We start from the raw sequence: 23,306 nt of genomic DNA on the forward strand, positions 1-23,306 counted from the left end.
GTGTTGCTGACCAAAGAGACCTTGGAGTGTAGGTTCATAGTTCCTTGAAAACAGAGTCGCAGGTGAATAAGATAGTGAAGAAGGTGGTTGGTATGCTTGCCTTTTTTGGTCAGTGCATCGAGTATAGGAGTTCAGAGGTCATGTTGCAGCTGTACAGGTCATTGCTTAGGCCACGTTTGGAATACTGCATGTAATTCTGGTCTCCTTGCTATAGGAAGCATTTTGTGAAACTTTAAAGGGCTCAGAAAAGATTTAAAAGGATGTTGCCAGGCTTGGAGGGTTTGAGCTACAGGGAGAGGCTGAATAGACAGAGGGACAATAAGGACTGCAGATGTTGGAATCAGAGTCTATAGGTGAGAGGCTGGAAAAGCACATCAGGTCAAACAGCACCCGAGGAGCGGGTAAGTCAATGTTTCAGGCCGAAACCCTTTGTCAGTCCTGACTGACTTACCTGCTCCTCAGATGCTGCCTAAATAGACTAGGGTTATTTTCCTTGGAGTGTCAGAGGCTGAAGGGTGACCTTATGGAGGTTTATAAAATCATGAGGGACATGGATAGGGCGAATAGACAAGGTCTTTCCCCTGGGGTGGGGGAGTCCAAAACTAGAGGCCATAGGTTTAAGGTGAGAGGGGAAAGACTTAAAAGGGACTTAAGGGGGAACTTTTTCACAAAGAGGGTGATGCATGTATGGAACGACTGCCAGAGGAAGTGGTGTGACTGGTACAATTACAACATTTAAAAGGTATCTGGATGGGTATATGAATAGGAAGGGTTGAGGGCGATATGGGCCAAATGCTGGCAAATGGGACTAAAGTTATTTAGGATATCTGGTCAGCATTGACAAGTTGGATGAAGAGTCTGTTTCCATGCTGTACATCTCTATGACTCTACGATCAACTTTGTTACTCTCATGTTCAGTTGAGCATCCTGAGTGTTGAGGTCCCTTTACAAGCCAGACTCCAATCATACAAAACACACACACCAATAGTGATTCTAAACAGTATAGCTCATTTCAGTGCTTTGCAAGAGTTGAGTCAAACAATGCAGCAAGACCTTAGATAACAAGGTGTAGAGCTGGATGAACACAGCAGGCCAAGCAGCATCAGAGGAGCAGGAAGGCTGACGTTTCGGGCCTAGACCCTTCCAATTCCTGCTGTTCTCAATCAAAACAGGTCTACAACTGCTCACAACACCACTACATTGGGTCCTTGATTTAAGAACATCGGACTTACAAATGCTTGTACTTACAAACGCAATCCCGTTCTGCATTTTGTCCAACTTGCAATACAAATGGACTTCAGAACAGAACGTGTTTGCAACCCGGCAACTGCGTGACCACAAGCGATGGGTAAGAGAGAGGAAGCATGATGGAGCTCTTGCTGACAAACTAGTTAGGGGTAGGATTGGGTCCAACTACAAGTCCCACTCCTAACTCTCTAATTAACTAGACCATTGACATTCAACTGTTCTAGGCTCAAACAATAACCATTTTGAAGATGTTTTGGAGTCTAATTAGTAAAAGTGGAACTGAAACTTAGAATGGATCAGCATCTTCAGTTGAGGGAAAAAACTGCTAAGGGAGAGCGCAAGCGAAGGAATATCTGAATAGACAAAAATCTGTAAAACAGTGCAGAAAGAGGGACTGGAGTGGAATTGAGAAAGTTCCGAAGAGAATTCATACTTGTCTCATTCATTCATGTCTCAAATATTTAATTGTTCCCCTCTGCACTGATAACGCCAGACTCGCATCCGCATTGTCAGTACTATGGTTTTATTTTATTGGAATGTGATAAGTCAGATGGGGTGCATTAAATAAATTGCGCAGTAAGAACTCTGCCTACACCAGGCACAGCTGTGTAATGACCACAACTAATAGCAGGGGATGTCTGACAGCCAAATAACTGGACCCCAAAACTAACCCAAAATAAAACCCAAAGTGAGAGAATTCAGAAAGAATAAGTATAAAAACTGTTAAATACTGGGAAGACGGTAGCTATCGGCATTCTCTAACACACGTCTCCAGATTTTTACATCAATTCTCAATCCAGCTCAACTCAGACAGTACAGATCAAGGTTCCTGGTTCTATACCCTCCCTAACACCAAGACCACCTACTCTCACTCTCACAACACTGCAACCCTCCAGACCTGCCTCATTTCACCTGCTGCCAAACTCACTGCTGTTGTCTTCGCCAATCGTCCAATGAAATTATCCCAACGTTCTCCTGACCAACCTGACACGTGCACTCTCATTCAAAGCTCAGCTGTCTAGATCCTATCCCACAACAAAGTCAAATCATTCATCACTCCTGCCCTGTTTATCTATATTGGCTACATCTATAATTTAAAAATCTCAATCCATAGGTTTAATTCCCTCCACGGTCCTGTTGCTCTTCATCTCAGTAACCTCAACTATCCATAAAAACTCTTGGCTTTGAGTTCCTGATTCCTTCAATTCTGGATTTCCATCTTCTGCACCACCCGACACTGTCAATCGTGCCTCCAACTACTAAGGCCCCATGCTCTAGAATTCTTGTTGAGGCCTGTGAGCCATTCAAGCATAAATATGAATTGCTTACAATAATTTTTTTTTTTTTTTTTTTTTAAAAACTTTTGGCTGAGCAACCTTTGAAATAGGAACTCACGTTTAGGATCTGACAGCCTTGACAAAACCCAGGCTGTCGACAAATATTAAAGTGACTTCTTCCTCCATGATACAACTGAGGCTAATGACACACAAGAAACATTGGAATATGCAACGACAACTCAAACACCAGGTTTCAAAGAGGGGTTTTGATTCCATCCAGCTCAGCATAAAGCAGGATACTTCCTACTTCAACAGACACATCCAGGCTGCATTTGGCTTTTGGAGTTTCCCATTACGCTTGACTCTACAGTTTGTGTCAAATAGGCAAATGAGTTGGAAGACCAGAACAGTTCCTTCCTCCCCACTTCTTAGAGTGCAAATTATAAACTGTTTTGTATAAATTCCCAAATATAAGAGTATAGTTACAATGCTTAAAACTCATTTGGATAAGTACATGAATAGGAAAAGTTTGCAGGGATATGGGCCAGGAGCAGGCAGGTGTACTGGCTTAGTCTGGGATTATGTTTGGCACAGACTCATTGGACCAAAGCGTCTGCTTCCGTGCTGTATGACTCTAAAAATTTCAAATCCAAACATCGATGTCAGTTTTGTCAAATTTGCATTTGCCAGTGACAACTTGTTCCCCAGATGGAGGCATACTTCTCAGTTAACCTTATGTTGCCAATCATAATGAAATTCATTCACTTTGTCCCTTCATTTTGCAATTTGACTCAGAATTTGTTATTCATAAAATGAAGCATAATCCTACAAAGTATGGTTCAGTTCACTGCAGCACCAGGTCGTGCTTTCTAACATACAGAAAGCAGTGCAAGAAATTTACCTTCTGATGTAACGGGTGTGCATTATTTGAACTAAGGACCATTGTATTATCACCACTACAAAACAAAAACAGAGTATACACTTTCATTGTGCACATATCAGCACTTCATGTACCGTCATACCTTTAAGGAATGTGAGGCAGAAATAACAAAATAAATAGAACTGTCAGAAATCAAATAAGGCAAAGTGCTAGAAAAACAGGACTTGCAGAAGGAAAAGACAGTTTCTGACATTGTGTTTCACAATTCCTGTCTGCTATTAAATGGTGAACAATTTTTCCATTGTCACCCACGGGAAAACCAATTTAAATACTTATCGTGACATACAATTTACTTGGGTGACATCAGCAAAACAATAGCAGGAATCTACATTTTGCCCATATTCCAACCAGTGCAATTTCAACAACTTCATAACTCACTAGAATCAACTTTGCAAGAAATGAGGCAGTCAATTTGTACACAGCAAGATCCCAAAAATAGCAATGAGATAAATGACCAGGTAATCTTAGAGATGTTGACTGAACTATAAATATTGGCCAAGAAACAGGAGATCTTCCTGGTCTTTTTCAAAACAGTATTACAATATCTATTGCATGCAGTCAACGGAACAGATGATGCTCAATTTAATATTTCATCAGAAAGATAGGCCCCCTCAAATACAAAATTCTGAGGAATAGCATTTAAGTTACATGATTCAAGGATACAGAAATTTCATGAAGTCAATCCAAATGCATTAAGAAGTTTATGGGCTCACTGTTTAGGTAACAATAGAAGACACTGGACATAACATATGTGCTCTCCCTGCACATTTCAATTGTTGGGGATTTCCCTAGTTAGCTAGATGGATAATCTAGAGAGCTGGTAACAACAGATGATATCATCAGGGACAATCCCAACTAAGTCTGAGTATGGTCATGTGTCTACTTTGAAGTATTAGATAGTCTTCAACGTCTAGGCACGAGGAACAGAAACAATAGCTGATTTTTAGTTTTGCTTAATCCTACAAAGTCAGCCAACTATGGCAGGAAAACACTGCATGAGACACCAGGTAAAAAGCACAGAGCGGTGAATCAAGCCCAGCATCTTGGCCAGTCCACCCAGGCAGGCAGCACCCCTGGAATTTTTAAGTACTCCTGAGGTGTGCATGGTCCATCATCATTCTGAGTGAACATTTGTCTTTTCTTTGCAAAATGCCTGGATGTAACAATTGCCAATATTTGCAGTTCCTTTTGAAGCCTCTCAAATTCCTATTAGATAGAAGTTTTGAATTACTTCTTTTTATGGCCAGTCCTGCATTCAAACTTCATCAGAACCCACAAACCTCTCAATTCAGCTGGACAGCTCTGGTGAATGGGTGTTGGGTGATGCTTTACCTGTGCATCTGTTAGTTCCTCTGTGCCCTGTGAAGTCTTTGCTGCAGACTGTTCCTGCTCGGAATTATCCCCTGGAACAGCACTTTTCCTTTTACCTTTCTTCTTCTTTTCAGTTGGCATTGGGCCTTGCTCTTTGCTACAAAAGAAGTTAAAAGTTCGTTATGAATTTTTTTTTTTTTTTTTTTTTAAAATAGAATCATAGACAGTTTATAGCATCTAAGTGAAGACAACATATCTGATTAACCCAGAACCAAATCAGGGCTTGGAAATGATTGCACAGTGTCAGCACATGTTAAATTAAAGCAGTACTATTCTGGAATCTCAAAGTGACCACTGCACAGTCATAATACTCCAGCATCTTTCAAACTGTTAGCACAGAAACAAGGAATCAAATGACCTTCCACAGTGTACATCATTTCAAGATTTAATTAGTCAATATGGTTTGAGCTTTAAGTCCACTTCACAATAACTTGCATTGTAATAGCACCTTTCACATTCAAATGCCTCAAGATGCTTCACAGTAATGTTATCTGTCAAGATTTGACACAGTCTGAAGTATTAAGACTGGTGACCAAAAGCTTGTTCATAAAGCAATTAAAATCAGGGGATGTATAACAGATCAGAAATGGAGGAGAATTGTGTGGAGCATAAACACTAACATGGGCCTAGCGTGTAATTTATAACTAATTAAAACTTGGAACTCAAAGTTCACAAATGGGGACTGATCTTCAGCAAAATATCTTCAGGACATTTTACAGGAATGGTGCCCAGTTCCTTCAGGATGAAGGAAAAGGTCCTGGGAAATGAACAGTATTGTGGACTGCACTTAGATGACAAGGCAATAAATTGTTAATGAGACAAAAAAATTTTATAGATCTAAGAAGCACAGTATATGTATAGGATGCTTCTGTTTTAGAGTGTGTTATTTGTCTTCGTATAGCAAGCTTAACTGCTGAAGTAAATTGCAAAATAGTAACCTTATTTTGGGATTCATATGACCAACTACAAACACTGCGTTGAAGTCATTAAAACATTCTTACTCCCAATTTACTGCTCAAAAAATCCAAAACTCATTTTCCAACAGTGAACCATTTTTTAAAACATGTAGCTACTTCCACATTTTTCTAATCTTCTCTCCTAATCATTTCACCCTTGGCCCACATTGTCTGCACCAGTGAAACTGGGCAAAGCTCACCAAAATTATTTGAGTGTGACAGTAAAAAAACTTTGAGAGCCCTTCAGTTAAGCATACCATACTTGCTGAAAGCATCAATGTTCTGAAACACTAATGAGGAGTGGGTGTCTTTATATTCTCCATAACCTAGGAAGCACCTGATGTGAAATGTTGAGAGTGTTTTTAATTTTATTTTCATTCATACCATCCATTACATCTACATCATGGCTGACAACAAGTTCAGAACAGACTCCAGCTCAAATCAGAGACTTGGCTGGTCTCAATAACTTACAGCCAAATAGCAAATACAACAACTGGCAATTTATAAGAACAATAAAAAAAAATTGTTCTTGGGATGAGGGCATCGATGGCAAGGCCATTCATATCTATCCTTTGAAGAGAGTGACATAACATTTAAACTCTAACTTGTGGGGTGAAACACTCCCATAGCACTGTTAAGGTAAAGTCTTCAAGGGTTGTGATCAATGATAACGAAGGAATGACAACAGATGCTTTTTGGGAAGAGTGGCAGTCAGTCAGCTTAGTAGGGAAGGGATGGTGCCCAGTCCAGTAGAAAGGTACATTGGGTCAGGGTCCAGAGGGTGTAGGGAAGATATAGATGTGGGTCTGTTAAGTTGTGGGTCAGTTCAATAGTTATCCAGGAGTTAATTTTTTTTTTTAAATTGTCCAACTTTTCCTGAGTAACTATTTACTTAACTGCAGTAGAACCCTCCAAATTCTCTGATTTAAGTGGATACATTTGGAGGGTACTGGGCACAGGGGAACTGCCTATCAGAATCTTCAATTCCCTGAGTAATTTCTTTAGAATCTGCTATGTTAAGAATCCCACCGAGTCCTGATGTACAACTCCCCTTCAGGCGGCAGGAACAACGAGCTGGTCATCAAGGAGCAATTATCGACAGGCCACCTCGCAGGTTCTGTTTTGTTCATAATGTGAACTTTTCTGCTTTGACGGGAAGGATATGTTGAAACCATCATCATCTTTCTTCTATTTTTCTCGTTTTTAGTTTGAGACAGAGTTGAAGTTGAGAATCGAACTCTGAATAGCAGCATGTTTTATTAAAAAAAAAACAAAAGACTGATGCTTGTTGTTGGAAACCAGTCTGGAAAGATAACATAGGTTAATTACCGCTCTAAGGACACTGCAGATGATTAGGCACCGAGATGGTGCTATGGTCAGGGACTGGCAGCTGGCTGGATGTCGAATCACTCAGTCAAGGAAGGCCTGGGGTTGGCCAGCCAACCACAGAGAATGTTGAAAATAAAAACAGAATTCAAAGAGTTAACTGGCTATGACTGGGTTTTGGGCAGGAGACAGTTTTTTTTTCAAAAGCTTCCAGATTGGGAATGGTTTTTAAGTTTTGCTCTCTCCAGTTATTCTGTAGTTATCAACTTGAAAGTTCTCAGAAAAGGATCCCAGTCTGTATGATATAAATAAAACTGTCTAGAGGTTTGCAGAAGCTGTTTGCATCGACCAGCAACTTTGGAACTCAAGCATGATACGCAGTCCTGTGGGTCTGTAATACAACGCATAGTCCAAGGATTTTATGAAGGCCTAATATTCATTGTTGAAACAGTTATCAAACTGACAAATTATAATTGTTTTATTTTCTTTTTTAATTTGTCCATTGGCGTGTGAGTAGGGCTTATGATCAAAAGAGATTGGGCTTGCATTATAGATATTAATTGGATTGCTTTGCAGTTTCCAAGTTCTGCTAAAGTTACATTCTTAAACAAAAAAAATTAACAATTTTTTAAATTACGTTATAAATTTGGCAAAGCTCTGTTACTTGTAAAGTTAGGTTAGGATCAAATTAGCAATTTTGAGAGTCATTGAATATTTTAATTTCACTGTGTCACAAATCCAGTAATTGGCAAACTTATTTGGCTTGCTTTGCTATGTTAATGGAAAGAGATTGCAGAACTCCTGACATAATGAGTTCACAGACAGTATGTTCCTCTTAGTGTGAAGGGCAAGGCTCGTAGGTATAGGAAATACTGGATGACTAGAGAAATTGAGGCTCTGGTCAAGAAAGAGGAGGTGGCATATATCAGGTATAGACAGCTGGGATTGAGTGTGAGTTCCTAGAAGAGCATAAGGGCAGGAATATATTCGAGGGAAATCAGGAGGGCAAAAAAAAATGAGATAGCTTTGGTAAACAGACTTAAAGAGAATCCAAAGAGATTCTAGAAATACATTAAGGGCAAAAAAGAGTAACTACAAGAGAGAATAGGGCCCCTTAAAGATCAACGTGACGATCTACATGTGGAACCACAGGTGATGGGTGAGATACAAAATGACTATTTTGTGTCAGTATTGGCTGTGGAGAAGGATATGGAAGGTAGGGAACTTGGGGAGATGAATAATGATGTCTTGAAAAGAGTACATAATACAGAAGAGGTGGTCCTGAAAGTCTTAAAATGCACAAAGGTAGATAAATCTCTGGCACATGATAAGATGGTTCCACAACTTTAAGAGAAGTAAGGGAAAGATTGCTGGGCTCCTTGCTGAGATATTTGTATCATGGATACTTGAGGGCGAGATGCTGGAAGACTGGAGGTTGGCTAATGTGATGTCATTATTTAAGAATGGCTGTAAGGAAAAGCAATGTAACTACAGACCGGTGAGTCTTACATCAGTGGTGGGTAACCTATTGGAGGGGATTCTGAAGGGCAGGGATTTACATGCATTTGGAAAGGCATGGATTGATTATGGATAGTCAGCACGGCTTTGCGCATGGAAAATCCCTCTAACTTGATTGAATTCTTTGAAGAGGTAACAAAGAACATTGAGGAAGGCAGAGCGGTAGACGTTGTCTATATGGACTTTAGCAAAGTGTTCGACAAGGTTCTACATGGCAGACTGATCAGGAAAGTTAGATCACATGGTATCCATGGGGAGCTAGCCAATTGGATACAAAATTTGCTTGAACGTAGGAGGCAGAGGGTGGTGGTGGATGGTTGCTTTTCAGACTGGATGCCTCTGACCAATGGTGTACCACAAGGATCAGTGCGGGGACCACTGCTTTTTATCATTTAAAAGAAAAGATTTCAATGTGAACATTGGAGGTGTGGTTAGTATATTTACAGGTGACATCAAAATAGGTGGTGTAGTGGACACTATCTCAGAGTGCAATAGGACTTTGATCGGATCGGCCAATGGGCCAAGGTGTGACAGATGGAGTTTAAGTCAGATAAATGTGTTACGTTTTGATAAGGCAAACCAGGGCAGGACTTATGCAGTAAATGGAAGGGCCCTGGGGAGTGCTGCTGAAGAAAGAGACCTAGGGGTGCAGGTGCATAGTTCCTTGAAAGTGGAGTCACAGGTAGGTAGGATAGTGAAGGTGGTGTTTGGTATGCTTGCCTTCATTGATCAGTGCATTGAATATAGGAGTTAGGTCATGTTGCAGCTGTACAGGACATTGTGAGGCCAGTTTTAGAATACTACATACAATTCTGGTTGCATTTCTATAGGAAGGATGTTGTTAAACTTGAAAGGGTACGGAAAAGATTTACAAGGATGTTACCGGGATTGGAGGGTTTGAATAGGCTGGGATTATTTTCCCCCGGAGTGTCAGGAAGCTGAGGGGTGACTTTATAGAGGTTTATAAAATCATGAGCGGCATGGATAGGGTGGATAGCCAAAGTGTTTTTCCCGGGGCGGGGGGGAGGAGGAGTACAAAACTAGAGGATATAGGTTCAAGGTGAGAGGGGAAAGATTTGAAAGGGATCTAAGGGGTAACTTTTTCATACAGAGGGTGGTGCATGTATGGAACAAGCTGCCAGAGGAAGTGGTAGAGGTCGGTACAATTACAACATTTAAAAAGGTATCTGGATGGGTATATGAATAGAAAGGGTTTAAAAGAAATATGGGCCAAATGCTAGTAAATGGGACTAGATCAGATTGGGACGTTTGGTCAGCGCGATGAGTTAGACCAAGGGTTCTGTTTCCATGCTGTATGATTCTATAACTCTGAGTAACAGAGGGATCCACTTGTCCTGGTATATGATTTGCAAAAATTAATGTGCAAAACAGAAAAAAAAGATTATACAGGAGATGAATTGAAGAATAGGAATGTTTTGCTACAGCTGTATAGTGTTGCTGAGACCACGATGGGAGTACTGTGTACTGTTAGATTTCCTCATTAATGAAAGGTTATAAAAGTGCTGGTGCCAGGTCAGAGAAGGTACACTCGAATGATACTTCAGGTTTAATGAGGTGCTCTGATTCAAATGTAAAGGATTGTGAGGTGGTGCAACATGGTAGACACAGAGGAATATACCAGGAATACAATCAAAAATAAAGAAGCACCATTTAAGACAAAGGGAATATTTCTTTCCCCCTAGAGGGTGGGAATCTTTGAAGCTCCTACACAGAGAGTAGTACAGGCAGGGCTGCTCTCCCGTCCACAGCCTCCAACTTGGTAGTTCCCCAACCACACACCATCCGTTTCTATCTCCTACCCAAAATCCATAAACCCGACTGTCACGGTCGACCCATTGTCTCTGTCTGTTCCTGCCCGACCAAGCTCATCTCCTCTTCCTTCTACTCCATTCTTTCCCTTTGGGTCCAGGAACTCCCCACCTACATTTGTGACACAGCCCACGCCCTCCACCTTTTCCAAAACTTTTAATTCCCTGACACCCAACACCTCATCTTCATGGACGCACAGTCCCTGTACACCTGCATCCCCCACACAAAGGGCTTAAAAGCCCTCCGCTTCCTCCTCTCCTGTAGACCCAACCAGTCGCCCTCCACTGATACACTCATTTGCTTGGCAGAAGTGGTCCTCACCCTGAACAATTTTCCTACAATTCCTCCCACTTCCTAAAAACCAAAGGGGTGGCCATGGGCACCCATGAGCCCAAGCTATGCCTGCCTCTTTGTAAGATTTGTGGCACAGTCCCTCTTCCACAACTACACTGGCACTATCCCTCACCTCTTTCTCCGTGATACTAGTGACTACATCTATGCTGTCTCATGCTCCTGTGCTCAAGAAGTTCATCAACTGCCTCACAGCACCAGGGACCTGGGGTCAATTCCATCCTTGGGTGACTATCTGTGTGGAGTTTGCACATTCTCCCCGTGTCTGCGTGGGTGTCCTTCGAGTGTTCCAGTTTCCTTCCACAGTCCAAAGATGTGTAGGCTAGGTGGATTGGCCATGATAAATTGCCCGTAATGTTCTGGGATGTGTAAATTAGGTGGGTTATGTTGGATGGGATGCTGAGGGTTGGTGTGGGGATGCTGAGGGTTGGTGTGGACTTGCTGGGCTGAAGGGCCTGTTTCCACACTGCAGGGATTCTATATTATTAAACAGCAGGAAGTCTCAACACCACCAAATGGCACTCAAAAGCTGGGCTCATATGTATTTATTTCAGGTTTAACAGTTTCTCGACATCTCCTTATAACTCTACGAGAAATTAACCCCAGTGCTCTGCCTCTTTTTTTGTAAGAAAAATGCTTATTAACCTGTGCTGTTACTTGTAATCTACGTATCTGTACCTCGAGCTCTTTACTCCTCTACCCCATTTAGACAAGCATCTAAGAATCTGACCTGCGCTGTCTTTCCAAATAAATATGTTATTTACTGCTTAGCTACATTAAAATTCATTTGCCAATTACAACCCTAATCCAGAAGTTAATTAATATTTTATTGTATTTTGCGACAGTCTCTCTCAGCATTTACCATTAACACCACAAAGTTGTTACTGATGGCAAATAGTTTTAAATTATACTTTCATCTGTTTTTATTAATTCATGGGATAGGTGTGCTGGGCCAGCATTTATTGCTCAACTCCAGTTGCCCTCAAGAACATGGTGGTGAGCTGCCTTCTTGAAATACATCTGCCCATTTAGTTAAAGTAGAGCCACAATACTTTAGGGAGGAAGTTCCAGGATTTTGGCCCGATGACCCCGAAGAAATTGTGACATATTTCTAGGTCAGGATCGTGAGTAGTTTGGAGGAAAGTCTGCAAGTTATGGTCTTCCCATGTATCTGCTGCCCTTTAGAAGGTGCAGTCTAAGGTTTTGGTGAATTTCTGCAGTGCATCGCGTAGATGGTACACACTGCTGTCACTGATCATTCGTGGTGAAAGGAGTGAATGTTTGAGGTGTCAATCAAGTGGGCTGCTTTCTCCTCGGTGCCGTCAAGCTTCTAGAGTGTTGGTGGAACTGCATCCATCCAGGGAAGTGGACAGTATTCCATCACATTCCTGACTTGTGCCTTGTAGATGATGGACACACTTTAGGAAATCAGAAAAAGAGTTACCCACTGCAGAATTCAAAGAGGCTAACTTGTTCTTGTAGCCATAGTATTTAATATAGCGAGGCTACTTGAGTTTCTGGTCAATGGTCACCCTAGGATGTTGATATTGGATTTCTCATCTGTGGTAATACCATTGAATGTCAAGGGGCAATGGTTAGAGTCTCTCTTGTTAGAGATGGTCATTCCCTGGCAGTTTTGTAAGGCAGACACCACTTGTCAGTACAAGTGTGGTCATTGTCCTGGTCTTGCTGCATTTAGACATGGACTGCTTCAGTACGAGGAGTAGTGAATGGTACTGAACATTGCGCAATCATCAGCGAACATTCCCACTTCAGACCTTTCGATGAAGAGAAGGTTATTTATAAATCAGCTGAAAATTGCTCTGCCTAGGACAGTAGGGTTCCTGTGGCCTGGTGGCAGGGCAACTACCTCTGGTCCAAAAAGCCAAGGTTCATGTCCCACCTGCTCCAGAGGTTTGTCATAATACATCTGAACACATTCATTGAAAACCTCTACCCTGAGGAACTACAGACATGTACTGGAACAAAATGACGACCTTCATCAACCACAGACAGCTTCTGTGCCAGGAATGGCTCTCAGAAAGATTACCCTAGTTTGCTTTGACTCCAGTTTCGCTCGAGCTCCTTGATGTCATACTCAGTCAAAGGTGATCTTGGTGTTGTGCACTCTTATCTCACCTTGGGAATTCAGCCCATTTGACAAATGTTTAGCTGTACTTTAGCTTGACTAGGGACACAAGCTCTGGTACTAGTTTCTAGTACTATTGCTGGAATGTTGGCTGCGCCCATAGTCTTTGCACTATCCAGTACTTTCAGCTGTGTTTTCATATCATATGGAATGTGTCGAAAAGGCTGAAGACTGGTATCTGTAATGCTAGGGACCACTGGAGGAGGCCAAGGTAGATCATCCAATCAGCACTTCTGGCTGAAGATCGTTGTGAATGATTCAACCATATCTTTTGGACTGATGTGTTGGGCTTTCCCCATCACAGAGGATGGGATATTGAGGAGTCTCTTCCTCCAGTGCATTGTTTAATTGTCCACTACCACTCAACTCGATGTGCCAGGACTGCAGAGTTTAGATCGGATGTTGTGGAAGTCAGAAAAATAAACAGTTATTTGCCTCATTTCCAAATTAACCAAAAACTATGTTTTCTGGTTATCAATCCTGTCAGTGCAACCAGTTTCAGCTTATTCACTCATCAAAACCCCTTGTAATTCGAAACACTTGTTAAAGCTGCTCTGGGCACAATCTCAGCTTCACCAATCTTTCCTTGGAGTAAGATGTCTACAGCTCAGAAAAAGGCCCTCAGTCCATCGAATCTGCGCTGGTCAAAAACAACTACCTAAATCACATTTTACAACACTTGGTCCATAGCCTTGCATGCCTTGGTATCACAACAGCGCATCTAAATACTTAAAATGTTATGAGGCTTTCTGCCTCTATCGCCCTTACAAGCTGACTGTTCCAGATTCTCTGGTGGCCACTCATACCACGACTGACAGATATATAAACAGCAGACAGATTAGCGCGGATGAGGTCAACTATGTTTTTCCCTCTGATGGTCCCCTCACCATGTGCCATACACCCAGTCTAGCAGCTATGTCCTTTAGGACCGGACCAGTTTGGTCTGTACTGCAGCTGCCGAGCCACTCTTGGTGATGGACGTTGAAGTTCCACCACCTAGAGTACATTCCGCAGTCCTGCTCAGTGCTTCCACCTAGTGGTGTCCAACACGATCCTGATTCATCAGCCAAGAGAGAACCGGGGGGGCAGGGTAGGTAATCAGCAGATTTCCTTGCCATGTTTGATTTGATGCCATGAGACATTATGACGCCCCAAGTCAATGTTGAAGATGTCCAGGGAAACTCCCTCCCCACTGTATATTACTGTGCTGCCACTTTTACTGGGTCTCTCCTGCCAGTGAGGCAGAACGTAGCTGGGTTAGTGATGGTTTTGTAATGTATGATTCCATCAGTGTCATTATGTCAGGCTGTTGCTTAATAGTCTGTGAGGCAGGTCTCCCACTCTTGGCACTAGCCCCTAGATATTTGGAAGGATGACTTTGCAGGGTCGACAGAGCAGAGTTTGCCATCATCCTTCCTGGTGGCTAGGTCAATGCCAGGTGGTCTATTCTGTCTCGTGCCTTTATGGAGTGAGTTTGCTAGATCAGTTCAGAAGACTGAACCAACAACATTGTCAATGGTCTGGATTCACATATAGGCCAGAACAGGTAAGGACAGTAGATTTCCTTCCTAAAGGACATTAGTGAACCAGAGGGGTTTTGACAACAATCAATGATGGATTAACATTCATCATTAGACTTTTAATTCCAGACATTACCGAGTTCAAATTCTGCTATCTGTCAAGGTGAATTCAAACCCAGGTCCCTGTGACATTTGCTAACTGTTGCTACTATTCTAGCGACAATACAAATATGCCATCACTTCCCCTTTAATTGCAGAACCAAAATCATTTACCCTTTAAATTGCACATAGCAGTCCTTTGGATACATTTGTGTTCTGAGGAACAGTCACCAGGCCTGAAACGTTAACTGTTTTTTCCTTCACAGATGCTGCGAGACCTGCTGAGCTTTTCCAGCAACTTTGTTTTGTTCCTTTGGATACGTTCTTTACCAGAATCAGTAATGCCCTGAACCACTAATCTACTTTTACTGTTCTGTAATCAACTTCCTGTTTCTCCTGTTACCTTACCCTCCACCAATACAATCGGAGGCAAACCTTGAGGAATTGGCTTATGAAGCCCCGTTTCTGACACACCTCTGAATGGTAAATATTAGAAGTGCAGCCAAACAGAATTCACCCGAACAGCTCCTTAAGCAACTTCTGCAGTGATATACTGACGTTGTGACAACTGATTCTTTATAAGCTCTCATCATTAGCTAAGCCCAATGTTGAGGACTCCCACAGGCACTTCAAGCTGAATGTGAACTGTGCCAGTAGGACCAAATAGGGATGTAGGAGGTTTCAAAGCTGGCCAGTAGAGGGAACATTGTTCATAATCAAATCCAAGTTGTGCGTGTGATCTCACAATACAGGACATACTGTGTAGAAACAGGCCACACAACACCAATGCCTCCTTTAAGATACACGTGTGACCATGAGACAACCTTAAAAGGGACTGAGCAGTGCAAAAATCCTGCCATGTAGAGCAGGGAGAATTTAAACGAACATTAATTGAGAACACAATTATGTCAGATTGTTTCTGGACTAGTCTGCAGGACTGAAGGCAAATGTCTCACTCTCAGGGTCAGAAGGTCTTGGATTCAAGCTCCACTCCAAAAACGGATGCTCCAGTTCAGTATGGAGGGAATGCCATGCTGTTACATGTACTGTCTTTTCTGTGGTGACTGAAAACTAAAGCACCATCTGTCTCCTTAGGGAAGTGTAAAAGATCCCATGGCACTATTTTGAAGAAAGGGAGTTTGTTCTCAAATCCTTGGTCAATATTTCTCACTTGAAAGATGCCACTGAAACAAATGCTTTGGCTATTTACCTCAAATGCTGTTAAAAGAATGTTGTTATGCATAAAATGGGTATGCTCCTCTCCTCTACAACAGTGGTAATCACTCTGTACTCGCTGCACAAAGAAATCTGGGAGGTTGTCAGCTTTGCATAAATTGCATTTATTATTGGTGATGCTGCCCCTTAGTGTGTGACACAGCTTAAATCAAGGCCCCGCAGCCAAGACATGGGTTTAGACAAACCGTCCTGCAATATAATCAGAGCCCCTTTCTTGGCTGGTTTGCTGGAATGTGAGGAATGCAAACAGTTACTAGAGAGAGCCAGCAATACTCAATCCTCATGTGACTGTATATCCCGTGATCCAACTTCTCAAATAACTGAAAAAGTAGTTTTCAAACCACCAACGTTTTGTCCAAGAGCAAACTATAAGCATAATTTCCTTTTTGTGGAGTAGGGGGACAACCATTGCCAAAGCAATGTGGAAATGTTCAATTATAAACTATGTAAACCAATAGTGGAGCTTAGACTGTGAGCATCACCAGACTGCATCATAACACAACCAAATAGGGTTGGCTTCTCTCAAGCCATTAGTCATCCTAACAAGTTCACCCTCTCCACACACCCCTTGCAAATTATGCAGACTCTTGCTGACCTACTTGGGAATTATCGACTGTCAAACACTTTTAGGGACTGCAAAGTCTGGATCCATTCAATTAATTTTAGTATTGAGTAGCTTTCAAAAAGCTAGGTTAAAATCTTGGAATGCCCTCCCTAAGGGCACTATGGGTCTACCTACTGCACATAGACTGTGGCAGTTTAAGAAGGTAGTTCACCCCATGTTCTCAAGGGTAATGAGGCACAGGCAATAAATGCTGGCCCAGCCAGTGGCACCCATGTCCCACGAGTGTGAATTAAAACATCCCAGAGATTCCAGAATGACATAAGAATAGGAGTAGCTGGTCAGCCTGTCAAGCTGCTCTGCCATTCAAATAGATCGTGGCTCGTCATCTATCATAATGTCATGTTTCTGCCCTTTCCGAACGTCTGCTAATATCATTATCCTTTAGAAATCTATTGATTTCTGTCTTGAAAATGCTTGATGACTGAGCCAGAGCCCCAAGTTATGAAACTCCTTTTCATCTCAGTCTTAAATACCAACCCCCTTCTCCATCCTGAGGTCACATCTCTTCGTTCTAGACTCACTAACCACAGAAAACATCTTGGTCCACATGGTCAGGAAGTAGAGGAGTACAGAATGTGCATGGAGAAAGTTAAAAAGGAAATGAGAACAAATGGCGGGGTGGCGGGGGGCATGAAAATATGGCAGGTGAAAGTAAAGGAACATCAAGTTATTTTACAAGTATATTCAGGGTAAAAGGATAACTAGGGAAAGAGTAGGGCCCATTAAGGACCACAGTAGTAATTTGCGCATGGAGCCAGAGGACATAGGAAGGGCTCTAAATGAATATTTTATGTCATGTTCACTAGTGAGAGGGACAAGATGGTATAGAAATCAGGGAGAAGAACTGTGAAGAAATTAGCATAGAAAGAAGGGAGGGAGCTGTAAGGCTTAATAGTAGATACATCTCCAGAGCTAGATAAAATGTACCGAGTGAGGCAAGGAAGGAAATAGCAGGCATTGGCAATAATATTCAATTCGCCTCTGGTCACAGGAGAGGTGCCAGATGACAGTGGACAGCCACTTCAGCAGTGTTATTCAAGAAGGGAGCAAGGGATATACCAGGAAACTGCAGGCCAATCAGACTAACATTAGTGATAGAGAAACGATTGGAAGCAATTCTGATGGACTGAATGAATCTGCACTTAGAGGGGGAGGGATTAATCAAGAACAATCAGCATGGCTTTATAAGGGCAGTTCATGTCTGACCAATTTGATTGAAGGCAATGCATTCAATATAGTCAATGTGAACGTCAGCAAGGTTTTGATCAGGCCCTGAATAGAAGACTGATAGCAAAGGTAAGAGCCCATTGGATCCAAGGAAATGTGGCTAATTGAATCCAGAATTGGCTGAATGGCAGAAAGCAGACAGTATTGGTTGATGGGTGCTTTTTGATGGAAGCCTGTGTCCAGTGGAGTTTCACAGGGATTAGTGTTAGGGTTCATGCTGCTTATGGTGTATATATATAAATGACTTAGTCTTGAATTAAGGACCATTCGGTTTGCAAATGATTCAAAAAATGGTAAAGTGATAAATGGTGAGGAAGATGCCCTTAGATTACAAGAGAGTATAGACAGGTTAGGGCAGATATGCTGATCAGGAGCAAATTGAATTCAATCCAGATAAGTTTATCCACTTGGGCAGGAAAACAAGGCAAAAGAATACATGATGAATAGCAGGGCCCTGGGAAGCACCGAGGATCATAAGGTCCTTGGTGTCCACGTTCACCTGTTCCTTAAGATAGATAGTGATTAAGGAAGTGTATGGGATACTTGCCTTTAACAGCTGAGAAAGAGAGCTTAAGAGAAGGGAGGTTATGCTGGAACTGTGTAAAACACTAGTTAGGCCATAGCTAGAGTATTGTTGTGCTGGAATCCACATTTTAGGAGGGATATGATTGCAGTGAAAATGATGCTAGGGAGATTTACAAGGATAGTGCATGAACTGGAGAGTTTTAGTTATAAAAAGAGATTAGACAGACTGGAGAAGGGTCTAGGCCCGAAACGTCAGCTTTCCTGCTCCTCTGATGCTGCTTGGCCTGCTGTGTTCATCCAGCTCTACACCTTGTTATCTTAGACAGACTGGAGTTGTTTTCCTTGGAGGAGAGGAAACTGAGAGGAGATAAGGCTGAGATGTATAAAAAATAAAGATGTATAAAATAATGACCAAGGGACATAGGTTTAAGGAAAGGGGCAGATTTAGAGGAGATGCATCAAAGACAGTAGGAAGCTCTCCTTGAAGTATGAAAGCACTGACATCAATGACTGGGAGGAACTTTTTACCAATTGCTCAGAATGCAACAACTTGCCCATCAAATTGAAACATGCTTTGAGACACATTTTAATGATAGGGCAGCGAGGAGGTAGAGGAAAATCAAATCCTGCCCTTCCAGATCCCACTACCTCATGATACATGCTGCCCATGTGCCCCAAGATCTGCAGTTGAGAGTCAGCCTGTTCAGTTACATGAAAACATAAGAACATAAGAACTAGGAGCAGGAGTAGGCCATCTGGCCCCTTGAGCCTGCCCCGCCATTTAATAAGATCATGGCTGATCTTTGAGACTCAGTTCCACTTACCCACCCACTCACCATAGCCCTCAATTCCTTTACCGTTCAAAAATTTATCTAGCCTTGCTGTAAAAACATTCAGTGAGATAGCTTCAACCGCTTCACTGGGCAGGGAATTCCACAGATTCACAACCCTTTGGGTGAAGAAGTTCCTCCTGACCTCAGTCCTACATCTGCTTCCCTTTATTTTGAGGCTATGCCCTCTAGTCCTAGTTTCACCTGCGAGCGGAAACAACCTCCCTGCCTCCGCTTTATCCATTCCCTTCATAATCTTATATGGTTCTATAAGATCTCCCCTCATTCTTCTGAATTCCAATGAGTATAAGCCCAGTCTAGTCAGTCTCTCCTCATAATCCAACCCTCTCAACTCTGGAATCAACCGAATGAATCTCCTCTGCACCCCCTCCAGTGCTAGTATATCTCTTCTCAAGTAAGGAGACCAAAACTGCACACAGTACTCCAGGTGTGGCCTCACCAGGACCCTATACAGCTGCAGCATAGCCTCCCTGTTTTTAAACTCCATCCCTCGAGCAATGGCAGACAAAATTCTATTTGCCTTTTTAATCACCTGCTGCACCCGCAATCCCACCTTCAGCGATTCATGCACAAGGACACCCAAGTCCCTCTGGACAGCAGCGTGCTGCAATTTTTTACCATTTAAAACGTAGTCCATTTTGCTGTTATTCCTACCAAAATGGATGACCTCACACTTATCAACATTGTACTCCACCTGCCAGACCTTTGCCCACTCACTTAGACTATCTATATCCCTCTCCAGACTTAGCGTCTTCTGCACACTTTGCTCTACCACTCACCTTAGTGTCATCTGCAAATTTTGACACACCACGCTTAGTTCCCAACTCCAAATCATCTATGTAAATTGTAAACAATTGAGGTCCCAACACTGATCCCTGAGGCACACCACTGGCCACTGACTGCCAACCAGAAAAACACCCGTTTACCCCTACTCTTTGCTTTCTACTGGTCAACCAATCCTCTATCCATGCCAATACATTACCTGTAATACCGTGTAACTTTATCTTATGTAGCAGCCTTTGGTGTGGCACCTTGTCAAATGCCTTCTGGAAATCCAGATACGCCACATCCACAGGTTCCCCATTGTCCACCATGCAAGTAATGTCCTCAAAGAATTCCACCAAATTAGTTAAACATGACCTACCCTTCATGAACCCATGCTGGGTGTTCCCAATGGGACAATTTATATCCAGATGTCTTGCTATTTCTTCCTTAATGATAGATTCAAGCATTTTCCCCACTACCGAACCCAAAGCAGAAACTTAACCTCGAGCAGATATCATCCTCAAATTAATGACTGTTGTAATGTAAAAAATCTGGCATGGAATTTTCACACAGCTCCAGTTTCAGAGATAAATAGTGGGCCCGACACTGGAGTAAAAACATCTTGCTTACCTCTAATCCTTATAACTACTTAACCTGGCAAAAACTGATGTCTAAATTTGTACTTGAGAATTGGAGATTTGGGTGACCTATCAGGAGCTGCCAATGGAGTGAGAAAAAGTTCACTGAACAGAGAGATCTTAAATTTGCGATTTTTTAATCTTTAGTTTGAATTGTCATTAAATTCTAAGCAACACAGGCCTATGCTTAGTACTCTTGTTAAAATATACAAACCTAATGAGGGCATCATCACAACTGGTAACAATTAGACTACTGCACTGCAATTTTATTCTGAAATGATGCATTTTGAATGTTTCTTTGGTTATTTTCTGTGCCAAAAATCCACATGAATACTCACGAGTATATCCCAAAAGGTATTAGCATCAGCATACCTGCATCAAAACATGGGATAAAATCATTCAAGATTTGACTCAATTAATACCCCATTATCAAAAAAAGCAAGCATTTGGATACTGGATAAGATCAGCTGTGATATTCCTAATCTCCTGCTCCTTTCTTGCTTGACCAATCACGTAATCTAAGCACCCCAAAAAATAGTCATTTGGGAAGACTGCAGCCAGGAAACTCAACTCCCCTTCACATGTTCTTATTCTTTACCAGAGGAGATAAGAACTAGGAGCAGGAGTAGGCCGTCTGGCCCTTTGAGCCTGCTCCGCCATTCAATAAGATCATGGCTGATCTTTGTGGACTCAGATCCACTTACCCGCGTTCTCACCGTATCCCTCAATTCCTTTATTGTTCAAAAAAGGATCTACTTTTTTTTAAAAAAACGTTTACTGAAGTAGCGTCAACTACTTCACTGGGCAAGGAATTCCATAGATTAACAACCCTCTGGGTGAAGAAATTCCTTCTCAATTCAGTCCTAAATCTGCTCCCTCTAATCTTGAGGCTATGCCCTCTTGTCCTAGCTTCACCTGCCAGTGGAAACATCCTCTCTACTTCTATCTTATCTATTCCCTTCATAAATTTTATATGTTTCTATAAGATCCCCCCTCAATCTTCTGAATTCCAATGAATATAATCCCAATCTACTCAGTCTCTCCTCATAAGCCAACCCCCTCAACTCCGGAATCAACCTAGTGAACCTCCTTTGCACCCCTTCCAGTGCCAATACATCCTTTCTCAAGTAAGGAGACCAAAACTGCACACAGTACTCCAGGTGTGGCCTCACCAGCACCTTGTACAGCTGCAACATAACCTCTCTGCTTTTAATTTCAATCCCTTTAGCAATGAAGGACAAAATTCCATTTGCCTTCCTAATTACTTGTTGTACCTGCAGACCTACCTTCTGTGATTCATGCACAAAGACACCCAGGTCCCTCTGCATAGCAGCATGCTGCAACTTTTTACCATTAGTAGGTGACAGTCTGCAGCAGGCCCCTCTCAAACCAAGTCTGAACGTGAACAAGTGCAAGGTCTCAAATACCATAGAACTCTCAAGTAAAGGTGAACTTCGACAAGCTGACAGTCCCATCAGCCCGATCACAACCCAGCATGTAAAAACTAGTACCTTCAGCTTGAGGAGTAATGAAGCTTCAAAAGCAGCATGAAGTAGGGCTACACAGAATGAGGTAACCAGTCTCAGCCTATCTGGAAGTGAAGATTCTACAGCTGGCTTCAGCAAATTTGAAAGAAAAGGAATTAAGAATATATCATGACAGTATTTGTTGTCCAGTTGCTGTAGATACTTAAAGATAGAATTTGATTTAACTGCAACAATCTCCCTTCCTGCTTAATAAACACAACAACTACATTCAAGCAAGAATGGCAGCTTGGGAAATAAAACACACTGGAACTATGCTAATAGCACTACAAGAACAGGTATCATTGCTAGGAAGTGAAGAGATGGAGATTAATATTTTAGGAAAAAAAAAACTTACGCAGAGGCATTGTAAGAAAATTTTCCAACTCTGAATACTGTGCAAACCCTTGGCCCTGAAAGTGTGAAAATGTTAGAGGTGCAACAGGCAATACAAAAAGGATTAACAATAATGTTATCTGAATTGAGAGGTTATAACTACCAATCAGGAAAGACTGCATGTTGTACACATTTCTCTGTAGAAAAGGCGGCAGCAGGTGGTCGAAGAGGACTTTAAAATTATGAAGGTGGGCGACAGACTAGATGCAGAGATTTTGTTTCACGCATGGGCAGAGCAGAAATAAGGGTAAAAAATATACGACAATCATTAATTAGTCGAATATGGAACTTAGGAGACACTTCTTTACCCAGAAAAAGGAGATATTGTGGGAACTCACTTCCACGTGAACCAGGTCAGAGGAAGGCATAGGTGCATTTAAGGAGAAAATAGAGAAGACATGAGGGAGTACATGCCGATAAAGTTAGATGACATAAGGTGGGAGGATGTTCCTAAATACTTGAATAGACCATATGGATTAAATGATCTGGCTCTGTGTTCTTCATTCAGAGTGAATTTCGATTGTTGAACTTTTTTTAAATTCATTCACAGGATGAGGGTGTGGCTGCCTAGGCAGCATTTACTGACCAGAGGGCAGTTGAGAGTCAGCCAAATTGCTGTGGGTCTGGAGTCACATGTAGGCAAGACCAGGTAAGGATGGCAGTTTCCTTTCCTAAAAGACATTAATGAACCAGATGGGTTTTTCTGACACTCAACAATGGATTCACGGTATTCATTAGATTCTTAATTCCAGATATTTTATTGAATTCAAATTCCACCATCTGCCTTGGTGGGATTCAAACCTGGGTCTCCAGAATGTTATCTGGGTCTCTAGATTAACAGTCCAGCGATAATACCATCAGGCCATCACCTTTCCATCTCCCCAACTCAATGGGGAGATGGAAGTGTAGTGGCAGGAAGGGAATGTGTGATCACC

General features: G+C 42.0%; 1 protein-coding gene across 4 annotated transcripts in view; it reads right to left on the reverse strand.

The window, feature by feature from the left end:
* Positions 1-23,306, reverse strand: part of chd6 (chromodomain helicase DNA binding protein 6) — a 234,949-nt gene that overhangs the window by 118,152 nt on the left and 93,491 nt on the right. For all 4 annotated transcript variants that reach the window (XM_048608166.1, XM_048608167.1, XM_048608165.1 and 1 more), the window contains one exon: positions 4,798-4,933. In XM_048608166.1, coding sequence (XP_048464123.1) covers positions 4,798-4,933 — 136 coding nt within the window. The remainder of the gene's footprint in view (positions 1-4,797; positions 4,934-23,306) is intronic.

Source organism: Rhincodon typus, chromosome 19, assembly GCF_021869965.1.
Source record: "Rhincodon typus isolate 14 chromosome 19, sRhiTyp1.1, whole genome shotgun sequence".
In the NCBI taxonomy this organism is placed as follows: Eukaryota; Metazoa; Chordata; class Chondrichthyes; order Orectolobiformes; family Rhincodontidae; genus Rhincodon; species Rhincodon typus.